General features: G+C 44.4%; 1 protein-coding gene across 3 annotated transcripts in view; it reads right to left on the reverse strand.

The window, feature by feature from the left end:
• Positions 1-20,091, reverse strand: part of PACRG (parkin coregulated) — a 1,071,517-nt gene that overhangs the window by 512,831 nt on the left and 538,595 nt on the right. For all 3 annotated transcript variants that reach the window (XM_030198092.1, XM_030198093.1, XM_030198091.1), the window contains one exon: positions 6,541-6,712. In XM_030198092.1, coding sequence (XP_030053952.1) covers positions 6,541-6,712 — 172 coding nt within the window. The remainder of the gene's footprint in view (positions 1-6,540; positions 6,713-20,091) is intronic.

A 20,091-nucleotide genomic window follows, 5' to 3' on the forward strand; every position in this document is an offset into this window, starting at 1 on the left:
CTAAGTACATCATGCTTAGTACTTGACAGTATTAATTGGCAATCTTTTGTCTGATTTTTATTGTTATTTAAGGATACCCGATCTACTACAATCTCTTTTGCAACCTCACTATCAGGATACTCTATCTTCCCTGTTATGGTGATATCTTTGAAAGATACCTTATCCCGAACCATGCTCTTTTGAGCGACTGTCGGCCTTCCCCCCATTTCTAGTTTAAAAGCTGCTCTATCTCCTTCTTAAACGCCGATGCCAGCAGCCTGGTCCCACTCTGGTTAAGATGGAGCCCATCCTTTCGGAATAGGCTCCCCCTTCCCCAGAATGTTGCCCAGTTCCTAACAAATCTAAAGCCCTCCTCCCTGCACCATCGTCTCATCCACGCATTGAGACTCTGGAGCTCTGCCTGTCTCTTGGGCCTAAATTTTGCTTCCAGAACCTCTCTCCCACATTTTCCTATGTCATTAGTACCCACATGTACCAAGACAGCCGTCTCCTCCCCAGCACTATATAAAATCCTATCTAGGTGACGCGTGAGGTCCGCCACCTTCGCACCAGGCAGGCAAGTCACCAGGCGATCCTCACGTCCACCAGCCACCCAGCTATCTATATGCCTAATGATCGAATCACCAAGTACAACAGCTGTCCTAACCTTTCCCTCCCGGGCAATATTTGGAGATATATCCTCGGTGCGAAAGGATAGTACATCCCCTGGTGGGCAGGTCCTTGGCTACAGGAGTACTTCCTACTTCACCAGGGTGATGCTCTCCTTCTAGGAGACCTCCCTCCTCCAAGGTAGCACAGGGGCTACCTGACTGGAGGTGGGACTTCTCTACAACATCCCTGTAGGTCTCCTCTATGTACCTCTCTGTCTCCCTCAGCTCCATCAAGTCTGCTACTCTAGCCTCAAGAGAACGGACACGTTCTCTGAGAGCTAGGAGCTCTTTGCATCGGGCACACACATATGACACCTCACCAATTGGGAGATAATCATACATGTGACACTCAATGCAAAAGACTGGATAGCACCCCTCTCGCTGCTGGACTGCTGACTCCATCTTAGTGTTTTTTGAGTTTTTCCGTAATTTAAAACTTGCTATAAAGTATTAAGGATATCAGCCTATCACTAACTTACAGTTCCTCCTTTAAACCCCAATCTTCAAGTTCCGAAAGCACAAGCAAAATTTGTTCACTTACCAGAGAAATATCCTCTTCTCCCAGAACTTATTAGAAGGAAACCTGGGCACCTCTCAACCAAGAAAAGGCTTACCAGGGGTTAGGCCGAAGCCAGCATTCCTCCCCCTGAGGGTCACCTGATCTTGGCTAAGAAGTACCTGGTTTGGCTTTTCTTTTTCAGCCTCTCTTTCTTCCCTTCTTTTGGGAGGGGGATTTTCACACAGAGTACACGGCGCTTCGTCTTCTGGATGTTCAGAGGGCTCTCCGGTATGTATTTGCAGATGTTGCATGTTTTTCAGCATTCATATCTTCTCTTTGTCTTTGTCGCTGGTTCTTGCTGTGGGACGGCAGCCTCTGGTCTGATCTGATTTTTTTCTCGTTGCATTGCAGATAATTTGTGGATTTTTTGGAAAGGTTGCATCCCGCCGTTGGCATTCCAGGCTCGTTTCACGAGTTTGCTATCTACTTCTTGGGCGGAACGGGTGTGTTTTCACTATTCAGATGCTGCCTTTGCAGCGGCGGTTCTGTCTCGGGGAACTGCGACTTCCCACCCTACTTAGGTATTGCTTTGGTACATCCCACCAGTTCTTGGATTCATCTCTGCATACGCTAAGGAAGGTAAAATTGTGCCTTACCTGCTGATAATTTTCTTTCCTTTAGTAGCAGCAGATGAATCCAGGATCTCGCCCTTTGTCAGCTGCTCTTGTTTTGCCTATCTGTTCTTGTTCTGGTCTTTAGTTTCCAAAAAAAAAAAGAAGAGGAAAGAGGACAGAAACCACTGAAAAGGACTCCATCGCAGTCGTGGTTTCTCTTAAGTCTGACTGACAAGTTTCTGTTTTGTATGGTTGGTGAGGAAGGCTTCCTGGTTTCTTGTCTGATTCTGCTTGGTGATGAGACATGTACTTAGATGAAGGAGGAGCTGGCCGTCTGGTATCATTGCCTTCAGCTTTGTAATCTCTATCTCCACCTGCTGGTAGATGGACACAACCCACCAGTTCCTATATTCATCTGCCTCACCAATCTAATGCATTTTTTTGAGGGGGTAAGCAAACATGTGGACAATGGGGAGCCGGTTGATATTGTATATCTGGATTTTCAGAAGGCGTTTGACAAAGTGCCGCACGAAAGACTCCTGAAGAAATTGCAGAGTCATGGAATCGGAGGTAGGGTATTATTATGGATTAAGAACTGGTTGAAAGATAGGAAGCAGAGAGTAGGATTGCGTGGCCAGTATTCTCAGTGGAGGAGGGTAGTTAGTGGGGTCCCGCAGGGGTCTGTGCTGGGTCCGTTGCTTTTTAATGTATTTATAAATGACCTAGAGATGGGAATAACTAGTGAGGTAATTAAATTCGCCGATGACACAAAATTATTCAGGGTCGTCAAGTCGCAGGAGGAATGTGAACGATTACAGGAGGACCTTGCGAGACTGGGAGATTGGGCGTGCAAGTGGCAGATGAAGTTCAATGTTGACAAGTGCAAAGTGATGCATGTGGGTAAGAGGAACCCGAATTATAGCTACGTCTTGCAAGGTTCCGCGTTAGGAGTTACGGATCAAGAAAGGGATCTGGGTGTCGTCGTCGATGATATGCTGAAACCTTCTGCTCAGTGTGCTGCTGCGGCTAGGAAAGCGAATAGAATGTTGGGTGTTATTAGGAAGGGTATGGAGTCCAGGTGTGCGGATGTTATAATGCCGTTGTATCGCTCCATGGTGCGACCGCACCTGGAGTATTGTGTTCAGTACTGGTCTCCGTATCTCAAAAAAGATATAGTAGAATTGGAAAAGGTACAGCGAAGGGCGACGAAAATGATAGTGGGGATGGGACGACTTTCCTATGAAGAGAGGCTGAGAAGGCTAGGGCTTTTTAGCTTGGAGAAGAGACGGCTGAGGGGAGATATGATAGAAGTGTATAAAATAATGAGTGGAATGGATCGGGTGGATGTGAAGCGACTGTTCACGCTATCCAAAAATACTAGGACTAGAGGGCATGAGTTGAAGCTACAGTGTGGTAAATTTAAAACGAATCGGAGAAAATTTTTCTTCACCCAACGTGTAATTAGACTCTGGAATTCGTTGCCGGAGAACGTGGTACGGGCGGTTAGCTTGACGTTTAAAAAGGGGTTAGATAGATTCCTAAAGGACAAGTCCATAGACCGCTATTAAATGGACTTGGAAAAATTCCGCATTTTTAGGTATAACTTGTCTGGAATGTTTTTACGTTTGGGGAGCGTGCCAGGTGCCCTTGACCTGGATTGGCCACTGTCGGTGACAGGATGCTGGGCTAGATGGATCTTTGGTCTTTCCCAGTATGGCACTACTTATGTACTTATGTACTTATGCACAGCCAGAAAAGAAAGAAGGAACCGAAAGCAAGGTCACTCCAGCCTCAGCAAATTGCAGAAAAAACAGGTCGGAATGGCTGGGTGGGGGGGGGGGGGGGGGGGTCAGAAATCCCCTGCCCCAAAGAAGCCCCCAGTGGCTGACGTGCATCCAAAAAATAACAAGGCACATCGCAGGACCATCAGATTCCTTCTGGCAAACTTAGCTCTCTAGAACCCATCCGCCCGAGATGGGCATAAAAACTCCCCCAATCACGAAAACGGCTACTGAAGCCAAGCTCTCTTAAGAAGAAAGGTTCAAATTAAGGGTCCCAGAGCAGAGGAGATCCTGCTCAGAAGATATAGAAACAGCTTACAGTAATTCTGTTCTTTCCTTGGATCCCCTTGCATAGTGGGGGCAGTTTGAGAAGAATTTGTGCCACTGCCCCAGCTACATGAAAACAGTTTCTGACTCCAGTGATTTTGGTAAAGGAAACCAAAGGCTGGAGAAAATAAAGGGGAATCCCCTGGACCAGAAGCCTCTAATGGAACACAAGGTCCTTTAGGAGAAGCCGCCTCTCCCCCCTGCCCACATCAAGACCGCAGGGCTAGAAAGGATCAGAGCTGATATCAGGAGAAAAGAGAGGGCCATGCCAGCAAAAAGGCGCGTGTTCCTGCCATTTTAGCGCGGAAAAAGACTGCTCGTGGAAGGGGAACTTCAGCACTTCCCTCCCCAGCGTTCAAATACGCCACCACACAGAATCCTGCTGTGCAGCATCTGCTACTGCAGCGGGAACAGCTTTCAAATGCCAGCGTCGCTTATATTAAAGCACGGCACCCCCGCGCTGAAAGAGAAAGGCAGGGACTCACCGAACATTAGGTGTCTCCAGAGGAGAAGCAGAGTCCCACAGACGCAGCAGCCTGTTGCCTAACCGGCACACAGACTGAAAGCACAGCACTAAGGGCAAGATGCACTAAAAAATCATTAAAGCCCTTCCCTTACCGAATCGGTAAGGAACGGGCATGCATCAAGGAATAGGAATGCAAATGAGCTGCTCATTGTAGCTCACTTGCATTCTTTTTTTTTTTTTTTTTACATTTGTACCCCGTGTTTTCCCACTCATGGCAGGCTCAATGCGGCTTACATCAGGCAATGGAGGGTTAAGTGACTTGCCCAGAGTCACAAGGAGCTGCCTGTGCCTGAAGTGGGAATCAAACTCAGTTCCTCAGGTCCCCAGGACCAAAGTCCACCACCCTAAACACTAGGCCACTCCTCCACTCTATTCCATCGTTAAACAGTCGGCCAGTCGGTCGGTCATGCGCAGAGCAGCCAAGCGTTATGCTTGCTGCTCTGCACATGCCAAGGACGTCCTTTATGTACGTCCTTCACTATATATTTTTTAAAAAGACGAGCTGTGCCTATGGACGTCCTTTATGGATGTCCTTCGCCCCCCCCCCCCCCCGAGATCACCACTGCTCCCCCCTCCCCCAAGCATTGAAATGACAGCTTCCCGCAGCTCCGGCCTCCCCACCATCCTCCGCAACCCCGTGGCCCCACCCCCACTGCCCCTCCTGAGGTCGTCGCCGCCGCCGCTCCCCCCTCCTCCTGCCCCCTCAGTCTGCCATTGGGCCGGGCCCTCACAGCGCCTCTCACCTCCATGTGAAGGCGCTGCAGCAGCCAACAGCTGATCACCTCTCTTCGGACTTCCCTCCAAGTAGGGAAGGCCAAAGTGAAGCGATCAGCTGTTGCTTGCTGCAGCGCCTTCACACGGAGGTGAGAAGCGCTGTGAGGGCCCGGCCCGGTGGCAGACGGAGGGGGGCGGGTGGAGGGGGGGTGCTGCGGCGACAACGACCTTAGGGGGGGTCGGCAGGGGGGGGGCCATGGGGGGGCGGAGGATGGCGGGGAGGCCAGGGCTGCAGGAAGCTGCCATTTCAATGCAGGGGGGAGCAGCGGCGGCGACCTTGGGGGGGGGGGGGCTGAGTTAAACGCGCTGTGAGAGGCTTACAGGTCTCTCAGCTGAGTGAAGCACGTCCATAAAGGGTGTCCCTGATGAACACTTTTTTCACCTATTTTTTTTTTTGTAACATTTATAGACATTTTTCAATCCTGCGCAGCCCCAACGACAGGTACAGACCTCTCGTTAGATTTTCCAGCGTTAAGGCAATCGGAAAAGGTTAGTGCATCTCATTACAATAGGGTTTCTACACAATTTGCTCATCTGCATTCCGTTTTCTTTAGCTGCTACCGTCGTCGGAAAATGGCTTGGAGAAGTCTTTAGTGCATGCCAGGGTTTACTACTTGCTCGTTAATGGCTCGTTAAAGTTTAGTGCATCTGGCCCTAAGACAGGGGAAACCCTGTACTGCCCGGTCCTGTCAGAAATCTTCTGTTTTGTTTTGTAACACCAAATGAAGGCAAAGGAGCTCTCTTGGGTTTTGTTTTTTTTTTACTGGTGAGGAAGGCTAGAGCTCTAAAGACTGGGAGGCAAGGGGGGAAAGGGTGAAGCAGGGACCCAGAAGACTGAGTATGCCCCCAAAGTCGGCACCACCAGCCAGACACCCCTAAACTCAACTGGCCCACAGGACCCAGGAGTATCCCCAACAGACAAATCCAGGAGCTGCTGAAGCGCCGTCCACCACCTGCTGGAGATAGAGATGTACTGAAGTGAAGGAGAAGCTGGCCGTCTGGTATCATTGCCTTCAGCTTTGTAATCTCTATCTCCACCTGCTGGTAGATGGACACAACCCACCAGTTCCTGGGTTAATCTGCTGCATACGCTAAGGAAAAGATAGATTTGCAAACAGTGGACACAAATTCTGTCTCATAAATACTGTATTCACTGTGGCAGGCCTGAAAACCAATGTAGACAGGTGTACCTTCAGGAGCAGGGAAGCATTAATCTCAATCAAGTAGCCATGGTGAATTCCTGTTCTTGGTTTTATAAATGGCATGATCTTTCCTCTTTAGCAGATTTCAATATACTACAGTATATGAAGAAATAGTAAGTTGCTCTAAAGCAACACTATAAATCCAATGGTATTCTTTAACTACTCACTTTTTATTGGGATAATGAGCTGAGGTACAACAGGTAGTATCTTGTTTCCCCCGTGTTCCAGCATATCATGGATTCCTTGCCGAGCAAAAAATTCATAAGGAAATGTCATCTCACAAAGCCCATCAAAGAACAAAGGTAGATAGTGATGATAGTCCAGTTTCTCAATCTCTACCTGAAAACAGATTAAAATAAAGAAATGTGTAATTAAATGCAAGTGAAAATGAAGGCTGATGAAACATATTTCAAGAAAAAATATATGTATACATATATCTTTATTTATTGACCTTTATTAAAAAATAATGAAATGCATATGGCTGGTGTAAGTGATTTAGGTGTTCTAATACCCAGTTAAACTAGTATGCTATAAAGGAAAGTAGGTAGAACAGGCTCCTACCATGTGCCCTGCTATAGATTCCCCCTTCCCCCAAAGATATTTCTATAACAGGGAACCTAAAAGTAGGTGCCCAGACGGTGCCTGGTAGATACCTATTCTATTAAGGAACCAAGGTGCCTACTTCCTTTATAGAACACTTGACTAACTGGGTATATATGTGCTTAACATTTAGGCACAAGTACTTATGCTAGTCATAGAGCTGGTGGAAGTGTTATCACCCATATACCAGAGATACACATGCAAATTTTATATAAATTTACATGCGTTAAGTGTGAGCCTTGTCTATGTTTCACCCCCCTTTCAAGTACATGCTATGTAAAGTTAAGTGGGTATTTGTAGAATAGTGTTTAAGGGGAATTTTAGCATTTATGCATATATGTGCTCACATACATGCATAAATGCCATTATTATAAACCAGGCGTTCTCAACCCAGTCCTTGGGACACACCTAGCCAGTCAGGTTTTCAGGATATCCACAATCAATACGCATGAGATAAATTTGTATGCACTGGCTTCCATTGTCTGCAAATCTATCTCATGCATATTCATTAGGGGTATCCTGAAAACCTGAATGGCTGGGTGTGTCCTAAGGACTGGGTTGAGAACCTTATTCTAAAAATTTGTATGCATAATGGGCTTGATTGTACCTGAGGAAATGAAGGGTTAAGAGACATGTCCAAGATCACAAAGAACAGCAGCAACGGGGTTTGAACTTGGCTTCCCTGGCTGTCAGTTCAGTGCTGTAACCACTAGGCTACTCCTATAGTCAGCATCACTCAATACAGAGGTATACAAAGATATTCTGCTGTGCATATAGCTTATATATACAAGCATTGCATATCAGCACTTCTAAGTGCAAAGTGCACATGGAAAAGCAAAATATCAGTATTTATAAATATAGGCCCAGATTCAATAAATGGAGCCCAGATTTGGGCACCGGAGAAAAATCACCACACAGATGCATGTTCTATATATGGTGCACAGAAAACATTTCCACCTAAGCTTATTCTATAAGCGGCGCCTAGATTTAGGCGTGGTATATAGAATACGCTTAGTTGATATTCCAGCACATAAAACTATGCACGTCCATTTACACCAACAAAAACATGGCATAAATCCCGTTGTGTACATTTAGACACCCTGAGCCATATTTTATAATCTAAGCGCATGAAAATGACCTACGAACTGACCGACTTCCGCAAACTACTAAAGACTTATCTCTTCGAGAAAATCTACGGCAAGGATCAAAACGCATAAAGCCCATGCAATCTCATAGACACGCACCAATACACTCTCTGAATCTCTACTCCCGCGCTCTCACCACTCTTAAACCCTACCTACTGACCAAATTTGTCAGACCTCCCTATTCCCTCGACTATGTTTTCCCCCCCTCTCAACTCACCCCTGTTATATTCCACTATTCGATCCCCAAGAATATCTTGAACTTACTCTGTCTTATATAATTCTTCACAATGTAACCCATAATTGTACTGCAACCAACTGCACTTCCACTTTTTACAATGTATTGTAAGCCACACTGAGCCCGCAAATAGGTGGGAAAATGTGGGATACAAATGCAAATAAATAAATAAAATAAATAAATTTTGGAATGCCCAAGAAACTCCCGTTTCTCCACCCATAACCATGCCTCTTTTTGCCTGCACACGTTAGAAGTTAGGCACACTGCATGAGTTGTGCGCATAAATTCTAATTATTGACAATTAGCACATTATTTATTTACTAGTAAAAAAGGCCCGTTTCTGACACAAATGAAACGGGCGCTAGCAAGGTTATATTGATTAGTTGTTTTTTGTTAACCAAATATTTAATATTAAAGTATTGTAATGAGATGGAGTAATAGTGAAGGGTGTATAATGAGGAAGGAGGAGGCCCTGTGTAGGACCACAGGGGCGGTCCTTTTTGACAGAGTGTTTGTGTGTGTGAGAGTGTGTGTAAGACAGAGAGACAGACTGTGTGAGTCCAAGAGTGTGTGTGTGTGTGAGTGATACAGAGGGATTGAAAGAGTGTGTCTGTGTGTGTGTGATAGACTACTACTACTACTACTATTTAGCATTTCTATAGCGCTACAAGGCATACGCAGCGCTGCACAAACATAGAAGAAAGACAGTCCCTGCTCAAAGAGCTTACAATCTAATAGACAAAAAATAAATAAAGTAAGCAAATCAAATCGATTAATGTGAACGGGAAGGAAGAGAGGAGGGTAGGTGGAGGCGAGTGGTTACAAGTGGTTACGAGTCAAAAGCAATGTTAAAGAGGTGGGCTTTCAGTCTAGATGTAAAGGTGGCCAAGGATGGGGCAAGACGTAGGGGCTCAGGAAGTTTATTCCAGGAGTAGGGTGCAGCGAGACAGAAGGCGCGAAGTCTGGAGTTGGCAGTAGTGGAGAAGGGAACAGATAAGAAGGATTTATCCATGGAGCGGAGTGCACGGGAAGGGGTGTAGGGAAGGACGAGTGTGGAGAGATACTGGGGAGCAGCAGAGTGAATACATTTATAGAGACTGTGTGTTTGTGTGACAGAGAGATACAGAGAGTGTGTGTGTGGAACTGAGTTCCATGACCCCCTCCTTCCCTTGCTCTCCTTCCATCTGATGTGAGAGAGTGTGTGTGCAGGACCACAGGGGCGGTCATTGTGACAGAGTGTTTGTGTGAGTGAGAGTGTGTGTAAGACAGAGAGACAGACTGTGTGAATCATACAGTGAGTGTGTGTGAAAGTGAGACAGAGGGATTGAAAGAGTGTGTGTGTGATTGTGTGACAGAGAGATACAGAGAGAGTGTGTGTGTGTGTGGACCACAGGGGCGGTCACTGTGACAGAGTGTTTGTATGAGTAAGAGAGAGAGACAGACTGTGTGAGACCGATAGTGAGTATGTGTGAAGAAAAGAGATTACTGACTGAGGTATTTCAGGAATGAAATGCTGGGAAAAGAATTGTCAATACTCCTTTCAAGTAATTGTTTGTAAGCACATGGTAAAACTACTACTACTACTTAACATTTCTAGAGCGCTACTAGGGTTACGCAGCGCTGTACAATTTAACAAAGAGAGACAGTCAAGAAAGCTTTCAAAAATGTTGTTTTGTGAACTGCAGGTTAAGTGCAAAAGCAGTGCTGAATGTGCTTTACCATGCACAGTACTTCCCAAGGAAGCAGAACCGCAGCAAAGCGAATTGCAAAGTGGAAAACTAAAAAGCCAACCAAACCCTCAGTATTTTTCATGTTACCATGGGAAATACACATTGAATGTAAAAGAAATCTGTGTTTTCTGTCCCGTCTCCCCCTCAGAAGCACAATGGTACCATGTCAGCGACTGCAGCCCTTAACCCTTTTATTGCCACATCAACGTTAACACTTCAGGAGCGAGCTTGCTTGGCTGGTTTGCTTGCTGTTGGAAGAGGGGAGGAGGAGTTGCTTCTTTAAGGATCATGTTAAGTGTTTCCCAATCTGCTATGGGGAAGCTGTGTCATTTGTAACCCTGCCTCGCGAAAACAATTCTTCAGAGCACAGAGTAGTAGTCAGCCCCGAGCGCAGGAGCACCAACAATAAGACCATCGTTGATTGGCTGCAAAATCTCTTCCTGGTTGCTAGGAAAAGGAGTGGGTGATTTGTTGCTGTCAGGGTGATTCCTTGCTTGCTGTCATAACTTAAAGGAGGCGGATGTTCGTTCTCGTGCGTTGCCTGTAGATGTAAAGTGAGATGCATGGGGGGGAGGGGTTTCAAGTGTACAGCGCTGCGTACGTGTAGTAGCGCTATAGAAATGATAAGTAGTAGTTGTGGTATCGGAAGGGGGGGGGGGTTGTGGGTAAGCTGTAGGAATTTGAACTCTGACACTGGGATGGAAAGGAGGCGGATCTTCGTGCTCATGCGTTGCCTGTAGATGAGAAATGAGATCCATGGGTGGAGTTGAGGAATTTGAACTGTGACCCTGGAAAGGAAAGGAGGCGGATCTTCGTGTTTGCGCGTTGTCTGTAGTTGTAAAATGAGTTGCATTGTGGGGGGAGTTTTGTTTTGTGTTTGTATCGGAAGGGGGGGTGCTGAGTTGCATGAATTCCTGGGCAGGGGGAGGAGTAGGGAAACACGCTGAGGAGCAGCTGTGCTGGCGACGTCATCCTTGGCTTCACCCAACTCAGCCAATCAGACGTGCTACACGGTCTGTGAGTGTCATTGCTCCGCCCACGAGGTCATCACGTTTGACGTGTGGGCGGGGCAGACAGTCATGGATGAAAAATTGATCTCTGGCGCCTCATATTTAGAACGTTGGAAAAGTGAGGCTTCAGAACATTGGTGGTGCGTTTTATATAGAGAGATTTATTTATTTATGACATTTATATCCCATATTATCCCAAACAAGTTTCAGTTCAATGTGGCTTACAATAAACAGTATTGGACACATAACTAAGAATAATGAATAAGAAAGTAATTTGTTGTAAGAATCCAATTTTACAATACAGTATCATAAACATACTGGGATAACTATGGATGTTTAACATTTAGAAAATCTATTATAAATGAGAAATTGTACATGAAGCAAAGAGAAAATTAATGGTAAATAGAGTAATAACCAATTCAGGTAATAATTAATTGTTAAGCTAATTAAGTTACTTGTGTTGTTACAGAATATACTTCGATTTCGGCACAGATCTCAAGGTGCGCTATATAGAAGCCGTGGGATAACACTATTCTATAAAGAGTGCTCTGAGTTGAGCGCTCTTTATAAAATAGTACTTAGAGCCCCTTTCCACACCCAAATTTGGGTGCCAGTATTTACGCTAGCTGAAACTTGGTGTAAATGCAGGCGCCCAACTCTTGGCATTTGGCTGCAGGAATGGCATTATTCTATAACTCCACGTGCAAATTATTCAAATATCCTTACCATGGCCCTGGTCACACCTCCTTTTGAATTGCACACTAGGGGATTTAGGCATGCGGAGAATAGAATAGTGCACAGGAAGATGTACATGCAAAATCTAATTAATGCCAATTATGGTTATGCTTATGGTTAAAATTTATTTGATATAAATCAGTGAAACAGAAAGGAACTCCAATTCAAATAGGACAGGGAAAGTAACCAGCATCAATCATCCTAAGAGAATACATGTAGAGGAGTTTAATATCAATCACAAATGTACACAGAAACAGAACATGGGCCGCAGCTGCCCAGTACCAGGAAATAATTAATGCTCAACAAGTACCTCCAAAAGAAGATATAGTTTATGGCTTTTTAGCTAATTAATTTGCACATCTTAGATCCGTATGCAAATTTGGGCACCCTATATAGAATCCATTTGGTTCAGATGTCTGGTTTATAATGCTTTTTCTGCATCTAAGCCAAACATATACACTATGGGCCCAAAATTCAGAGCTACTTAACTGGCCAGGAATGACTCCTTACTGCTTAAATAGCGCTTAGCCGGCTAACCACTAATATTAGCATTTAGGGGCTAGTCCCTAACCAGCTATGTCGTGCGACTTAGCCGGTTTAGCATGAGTACTCAGCATTAACCAGCTAAGTTAGTGGTTAAGATAGGCCGACTATTTATATGGCCTATCTTTAACCGCTAAGCACTTATCCAGTTAGCACTGAATATTCATGCTAAACCAGCCAAGTTGCCACAGCCAAAACTGAAACTGGATATTAAATGCCAGTCACGGGATACAGCCTGGCATTGAATATCTGGGGTCAGCACCAGTGGCGCTATCTGCTGCTGGCTGAATATCAGAGGGTATGCAAATAACAGTTGAATATCAGCAATAATACCTATAATTTATACTTTAAGGGGATCCATTCCTGGGACTTCCCAAGCACACCTCATTCACTCTACATATAGTGCCAGACATGTTGAGGATAATTCAATTGTCCAACAGAATAAAGGGTCCAAAAATATTTCCACCGCCAATACTAATATAAAGTACATAAAGTGGAAATATATCAATATGTAGGACATATAAAAATTTTAAAATAATTTTTAACTTAAGTTCTTAATAATTGTTAAGAAATCATGATGCCAAAAGTACTGATATCTTCACTACAACAGAACACAAACAACAAGGCGTTACACCCCCTCCTCCTGCCTACTTCCGGGATTGTCACATTCAAGAAAAAAGTCACCAACAATCTGATATGTTGCACATCCCGTACTTACATAAACTTCTCAAAGCATCTCTTTCAAAAAGCATGTCAAGATGTCAGAGAGCTGGTATCTCTTTTTGGTTTCATTTTCTGGGAAGAGGGAGGGGGACAGCAGCCATTGGGGAATTAAGGAGCTGCTCAATCAGGGCATCTCCTTGTACCCAGGATGTACCTGAAACAAGTCTAAATAAGGACATACTTCTTTTTAGACATGGATGTTTCTTCCACATTGGTAAATCACTCTTGGATGTTCAGATTTCAGGCTCTTCCTAATCCTGCCCAAAATACACCCACAACATGCCCCCTTGCTACTGGATGTACTGCAGTATTGGATGTCCCTTTTCTGCCTTTGCAAAATCAGTATTTGGACATTTCAAAATCGGTACGTGAGATGTCTATATGCTTGAAAAATAAGCACCATAGACACTTATGTATCTTTACAAAATAGGCTGTAAATAGGCACCTTTTTGCCTTTTCAATCTAGGTGACTTTTTCTAAAATTACCCTCTATTCCCCTCATTTTACAACAGGTTGCCTAAATTTAAGCACCTTTTCTACACTTAAAATTATAGAATACTGCCATCCATGTGGGTAAGTGTACACTTCTGCGTGTAAATGGCAGTAGTGCCTAAGTGTTAATCTATATACTAAAATGGCACAGAAAATAAATGTTAGAGTCGAGTTCACAGAAGAGGGGCAGGGGCGGGGCTGACATTTACACAGAAACATGAATGCAGATACATGAAGGCAGAAACATGAAGGTAGATGAAGGCACTGCCTCAAAGGATAAAAACACCTAAGAATAGATGGTTCACGATAGGCTCAAGCAGACTTCGTTATGTGACACAGAAGCATCCGCTCTCACAAGTGTTGCCCCTACAGAATTCTTTTGCTCCATTACAGCACTGTGATGTGCCTGAAAATAGAACTGAGGTGGAAGAAAAAGCAATGAAGGTGGAACAAAAAGATATGAAGGTACCCAAAGAGAAAAGACCCCCCCCCCCCCCCCCAAATCACTAATGTTGAAACTCATACCAGGAAACTGTTGCTACTAGGGGATCCCATTATCAGAGACATTATCTTTAAAACACAGTTCAAGGGGCCATGCAAAGTGAAATGCCTTCCAGGCTCTTCAGCTATCAGGAGTACCAAGCAAATAATCTCTATAATCAGAGAAGAAACTAAAACAAATGACTTGTCCAATAATACCCCACTTACCACGCAGAGAGCTTTTCAGAAGCTGGGAGAGGGGTTAAAACCTTTGATAAAAACAATAGCTTTCTCTGAAGTACTACCTACCTTTGGAAAGGGAGAGAAAAGATTGCAAAGTACTGAGAATTTCAACAGCTGGCTCAAAGCCTGGTGTCACCAAGAAGGATTTAGGTACATAGGAGGATGGGGCAATACATGGAAAAAAACAAAAAACTATACTGTAACGATGGGCTGCATCTCACTGAGGCAGGAAAAAATCCTTGGGGAGAAATTCAGACAATATATTTCTAGACATTTAAACTAGAAGGCGGGGGTGGCATATGGAGGCAGTTTACTTCAAGTGGTCACCCCCAGCTAAAGCTAAAGACAAGATGCGTCAGTAGAAAAGAAAGCAATGAAAACAACAATCTTAGCAAATCACTTCTTACCAACACAGCAGGAAGTGAGACTAAACAAGAAACTAAACAGAAGATAAAAATTCCACTGAAATGTAGATGGAAAGCGATGACCACAAATCCTCGCAGTCTAAGCAATAAAGTTCATGACCTTCAAGCCCTGATGTTGGAGGCAGACTTAGACGTTGCTGCAATCACGGAGTCATGGCTCAATGGTTCCCATGAATGGGATGTAAACATACCAGGCTATAATCTATTTAGGAAGGATAGAGATGGTTGTAAAGGTGGAGGAGTAGCTCTGTATGTGAGAAATGATATCGCAGCGACTGAAATGACAGGGACCTGGGGAAAGGAAGAGGCGATATGGGTCACCTTGAAAAGAGATGATAGAACCTTTACACGTGGGTGTTTTCTACAGACCTCTGACATAATTGGAAGAACTAGATACAGATCTGATCACAATTATTCAAAAGTTGGGAAAGAAGAGAGACGTGCTGTTGCTGGGAGATTTCATTCTGCCAGATGTAGATTGGAAGGTTCCATCTGCTGAAACGGAAAGAAGTAGAGAGATCATGGATGCTTTTCAAAGTGCTCTGCTCAGACAAATGGTGACGGAACCCACGAGGGAGGGAGCAACGCTGGATCTGGTGCTCACAAATGGGGATAGTGTGTCAAATGTCCGAGTGGGTGCCCACCTGGGCAGCATTGACCATCACCAGTTTGGTTTGATATGACAGCTGAAGTGGAGGGCGGCCACTCAAAACTCAAAGTCCTGGATTTCAAGCATGCTGACTTTAGTAAAATGGGGGAATACCTGAGGAAGGAGCTGATGGGCTGGGAGGACATACGAGAAGTGGAAGGACAGTGGTCCAGGCTGAAAGAAGATATAAATATGGCCACAAACCTTTATGTAAAGGAGAGTAAATAAAAGAAAGAGAAAAAGGAAACCAATATGGTTCTCCAAGCAAGTGGCTGAGAAAATAAAGGCTAAAGAGTTGGCATTCCTGAAATACATAAAAACCTAAGAACAGGAACACAGAGAGGAATACCGGATGAAACTGAAAGAAGCCAAGACAGCGATATGTCTGGCGAAAGTGCAAGCGGAGGAACAAATGGCTAGAAATGTAAGGAGGGGTGACAAAAATTTCTTCAGGTATATTAGTGAAAGGAGGAAGACTAAAAAGGGAATTGTGAAACTGAAAGATGCTGCGAACCGCTATGAAAATAATGATGAAGAAAAAGCTAATTTGCTAAATAGATATTTTTGTTCTGTTTTCACAGAAGAAAATCCTGGAGAAGGACCACAATTGACTGGCAAAAGTATATATTTATTTATTTATTTATTTGTAGCATTTGTATCCCACATTTTCCCACCAATTTGCAGGCTCAATGTGGCTTACATTTGCTGTAATGGCGGATGCCATTTCGGGTAGTAGAATTGCAAAGGTTATTGTGTATGGTGCATACATACATGGAACATAACATATATGGAATAGATCATGGTATATATATATATACCATGTGCGTACATACATGGTAGAGAAGATTAATTATGGTATTGCCTAAAAGGTTTCAGAGTGATAAACTGCATTATAATCTACATTAGGTCATCGACTGTAGAGAGATCTTGTTTTACTTAAGGTTTAGGGTGGTGGTGTCTGTCGTGATTCTCGGCGGCCATTTTGTATCTCGCAGAGACCGTCAGGAAGCAGTCAGGAGCATGGAGAGCAGCGCGATGGGCAGGAAAGAGGGGGCTCTTTCCTGCCCCGACGTCACTAGACCACCAGGGAACATGGCATCGCGTAAGTAGGGGACGGCGATCCAAAACTCGGACAAGACGCACCAGAGCACCTAGGTTTTAGAGGAGGGAAAAAGGAAAAATTTTTTTTTCCTATTTCCCTCCTCTAAAACCTAGGTGCGTCTTATGGTCCGGTGCGTCTTATAGTCCGAAAAATACGGTAGATGTTTATGGTATGCCTTCTTGAAGAGATCTGTTTTCATTAGCCTTCTGAAGATGGTTAGGTCTTGCGTTGTTTTTATGGCCTTCGGTAGTGCGTTCCACAGCTGCGTGAGAAGCTGGTCGCGTATGTGGATTTATATTTTAGCCCTTTACAGCTAGGATAGTGGAGATTGAGGTATGTGCGTGATGATCTCTTTGCGTTTCTCCTAGGCAAGTCTATGAGGTCTGACATATAGTTCGGGGCTTCTCCGTAAATGATTTTGTGGACCATGGTGCAAAGCTTGAACGCTATTCGTTCTTTTAATGGGAGCCAGTGCAGTTTTTCTCTTAGGGGTTTGGCGCTTTCATATTTCGTTTTCCCAAATATGAGTCTGGCTGCTGTGTTTTGAGCGGTTTGAAGCTTCTTAATGATTTGCTCTTTGCATCCGGCATAGATGGCATTACAGTAGTCTAGATGACTTAACACCATTGATTGTACTAGACTGCGGAATACTTCCCTTGAGAAGAAAGATTCAATTCTTTTAAGTTTCCACATTGAATAAAACATTTTCTTTGCTGTGTTTTTCGCTGTGACTCCCAAAATTTTCAGGCTGTCTGAGACCGGAAGGCTGTAGTCTGGGGTGTTTATGGTGTTGGGTTTGTTTGTGTTGTATTTTGAGACATTGTGTTTTTTCTGCGTTCAGCTTTAGTTGGAATGCGTCCTGCCATGAGTTCATTGTTTGGAGGCTGTGTGTGATTTTATTTGTGATTTTGGTTATGTCTTGTATATCGTGACATCGTCTGCATACAGTATATGTATGGGTTAAGTCCTTGGTCGGATAGTGATTTGGCTAATGGTGTCATCATTAGGTTGAAAAGGGTTGGTGAGAGCGGTGATTCTTGTGGTACTCCGCATTCAGGTTTCCATGGTGTTGATGTTTTTGATCTAAAAGTCACTTGATAAGTTCTTGTTGTTAAGAAGGCTGTAAACCATCTTAGTACGTTTCCTCCAATCCCGAAGTAGTCTAGGATGTTCGAGAGTATTTGGTGGCTGACCATGTCAAACTCACTGGACATATCGAAATGTAGGAGTATGACATTGTTCCCAGTTGCAATTAGTTGCATGGAGTGGATATAGCACGGTTAACGGAAGAGAGTGTGTATGAACAACTTGAAAATCTAAAGGTGGACAAAGCCATGGGACTGGACAGGATCCACCCCAGGATATTGAGGGAGCTCAGAGAGGCTCTGGCAGGGACTCTTAAAGATTTTTCTTAATAAATCCTTGGAGACGGGAGACGTTCCGTGGGATTGAAGAAGAGCGGATGTGGTCCCTCTTCATAAAAGTTGTGATAGGGAAGAAGCTGGAAACTACAGGCCAGTAAGCCTCACTTCGGTTATTGGAAAAGTAATGGAAGTGATGCTGAAGAAAAGGATAGTGAATTTCCTGGAAGCCAATAAGTTGCAAGATCCGAGACAACATGGTTTTACCAAAGGTAAATCATGCCAAACAAATCTCATTGAATTCTTTGACTGGGTGACTGGAGAATTGAATTATGGACGTGCTATAGATGTAATCTACTTAGATTTCAGCAAAGCTTATGACACGGTTCCCCACAGGAGGCTCTTGAATTATTATTATTATTAACATTTGTATAGCGCTACCAGACTCACGCAGCGCTGAACACCTGACACAGAGAGACAGTCCCTGCTCAATAGAGCTTACAATCTAAAATAATACAGATGGACAAGAGAATTAAGGGCAAGGGAAATACTGGGCGAGAAGGAACAAGGGGGAGGCAAATGAGTACTGGCTAGGAGCCAAAAGCAACAGTGAAAAGGTGGGTTTTCAGCATAGATTTGAAAACAGGTAGAGATGGAGCTAGGCGTACAGGCTCAGGAAGTTTATTCCAGGCATAAGGTGCCGCGAGAGAAAAGGAACGAAGCCTGGAGATAGCAGTGGAGGAGAAGGGGGACGACAAGAGAGATTTGTCCAGTGAGCGGAGGTCACGGGGAGGAATAAACTTGACAGGCTGAAGATAGGACCCAACGTGGTGAACTGGATTAGGAACTGGTTGACGGACAGACGCCAGAGGGTGGTGGTTAATGGAATTCGCTTGGATGAGGGAAAGGTGAGTAGGTGAGTAGTGGAGTGCCTCAGGGATCGGTGCTGGGGCCGATTCTGTTCAATATATTTATGAGTGACATTGCCAAAGGGTTAGAAGGTAAAGTTTGCCTATTTGCAGATGATACTAACATTTGTAACAGAGTGGACACCCGGGAGGGAGTGGAAAACATGAAAAAGGATCTGAGGAAGCTAGAAGAATGGTCTAAGGTTTGGCAATTAAAACTCAATGCGAAAAAATGCAAAGTGATGCACTTAGGGAGTAGAAATCCACGGGAGATGTATGTGTTAGGTGGTGAGAGTCTGATATGTACAGATGGGGAGAGGGATCTTGGGGTGATAGTATCTGAGGATGTGAAGGCGACGAAACAGTGTGACAAGGCGGTGGCCGTAGCCAGAAGGTTGCTAGGCTGTATAGAGAGAGGTGTGAACAGCAGAAGAAAGGAAGTGTTGATGCCCATGTATAAGTCATTGGTGAGGCCCCACTTGGAGTACTGTGTTCAGTTTTGGAGGCCGTATCTTGCTAAGGATGTAAAAAGAATTGAAGCGGTGCAAAGAAAAGCTACAAAAATGGTATGGGATTTGCGTTACAAGATGTATGAGGAGAGACTTGCTGACCTGAACATGTATACCCTGGAGGAAAGGAGAAACAGGGGTGATATGATAGAGACGTTCAAATATTTGAAAGGTATTAATCTGCAAATGAACCTTTTCCGGAGATGGGAAGGCGGTAGAACTGTCAGACATGAAATAAGATTGAAGGGGGGCAGACGGAAGAAAAATATCAGGAAGTATTTTTTCACGGAGAGAGTGGTGGATACTTGGAATGCCCTCCTGCGGTAGTGGTGGAGATGAAAACGGTAACAGAATTCAAAAATGCGTGGGATAAACATAAAGGAATCCTGTTCAGAAGAAATGGATCCTCAAAAGCTTAGCTGAGATTGGGTGGCAGAGCTGGTGGTGGGAGGTGGGGCTAGTGGTTGGGAGGCGGGGCTAGTGCTGGGTAGACTTCTACGATCTGTGCCCTGAAAATGGCAGATACAAATCAAGGTCAGGTATACAAATAAAGTAGCACATATGAGTTTATCTTGTTGGGCAGACTGGATGGAACATACAGGTCTTTCTCTGCCGTCATCTACTATGTTACTATGTAAAGACCTTATGGCCTATCCAGTCTGCCCATGGATGCCATCTACTATGAATTCACCATCCTCTCTGTGAAGTATTTTCTCACAAGTTACTTCTGACTCTGTCTCCTTTTGCCTTCATCCTATGCTCCCTCATTCCTGAGTTTTCATTCAACTGAAAGTGACTCGCCTCCTGTGCATTTATGCCATGGAGGTA

Source organism: Microcaecilia unicolor, chromosome 3 (genome assembly GCF_901765095.1).
Source record: "Microcaecilia unicolor chromosome 3, aMicUni1.1, whole genome shotgun sequence".
NCBI classification, from domain to species: domain Eukaryota; kingdom Metazoa; phylum Chordata; class Amphibia; order Gymnophiona; family Siphonopidae; genus Microcaecilia; species Microcaecilia unicolor.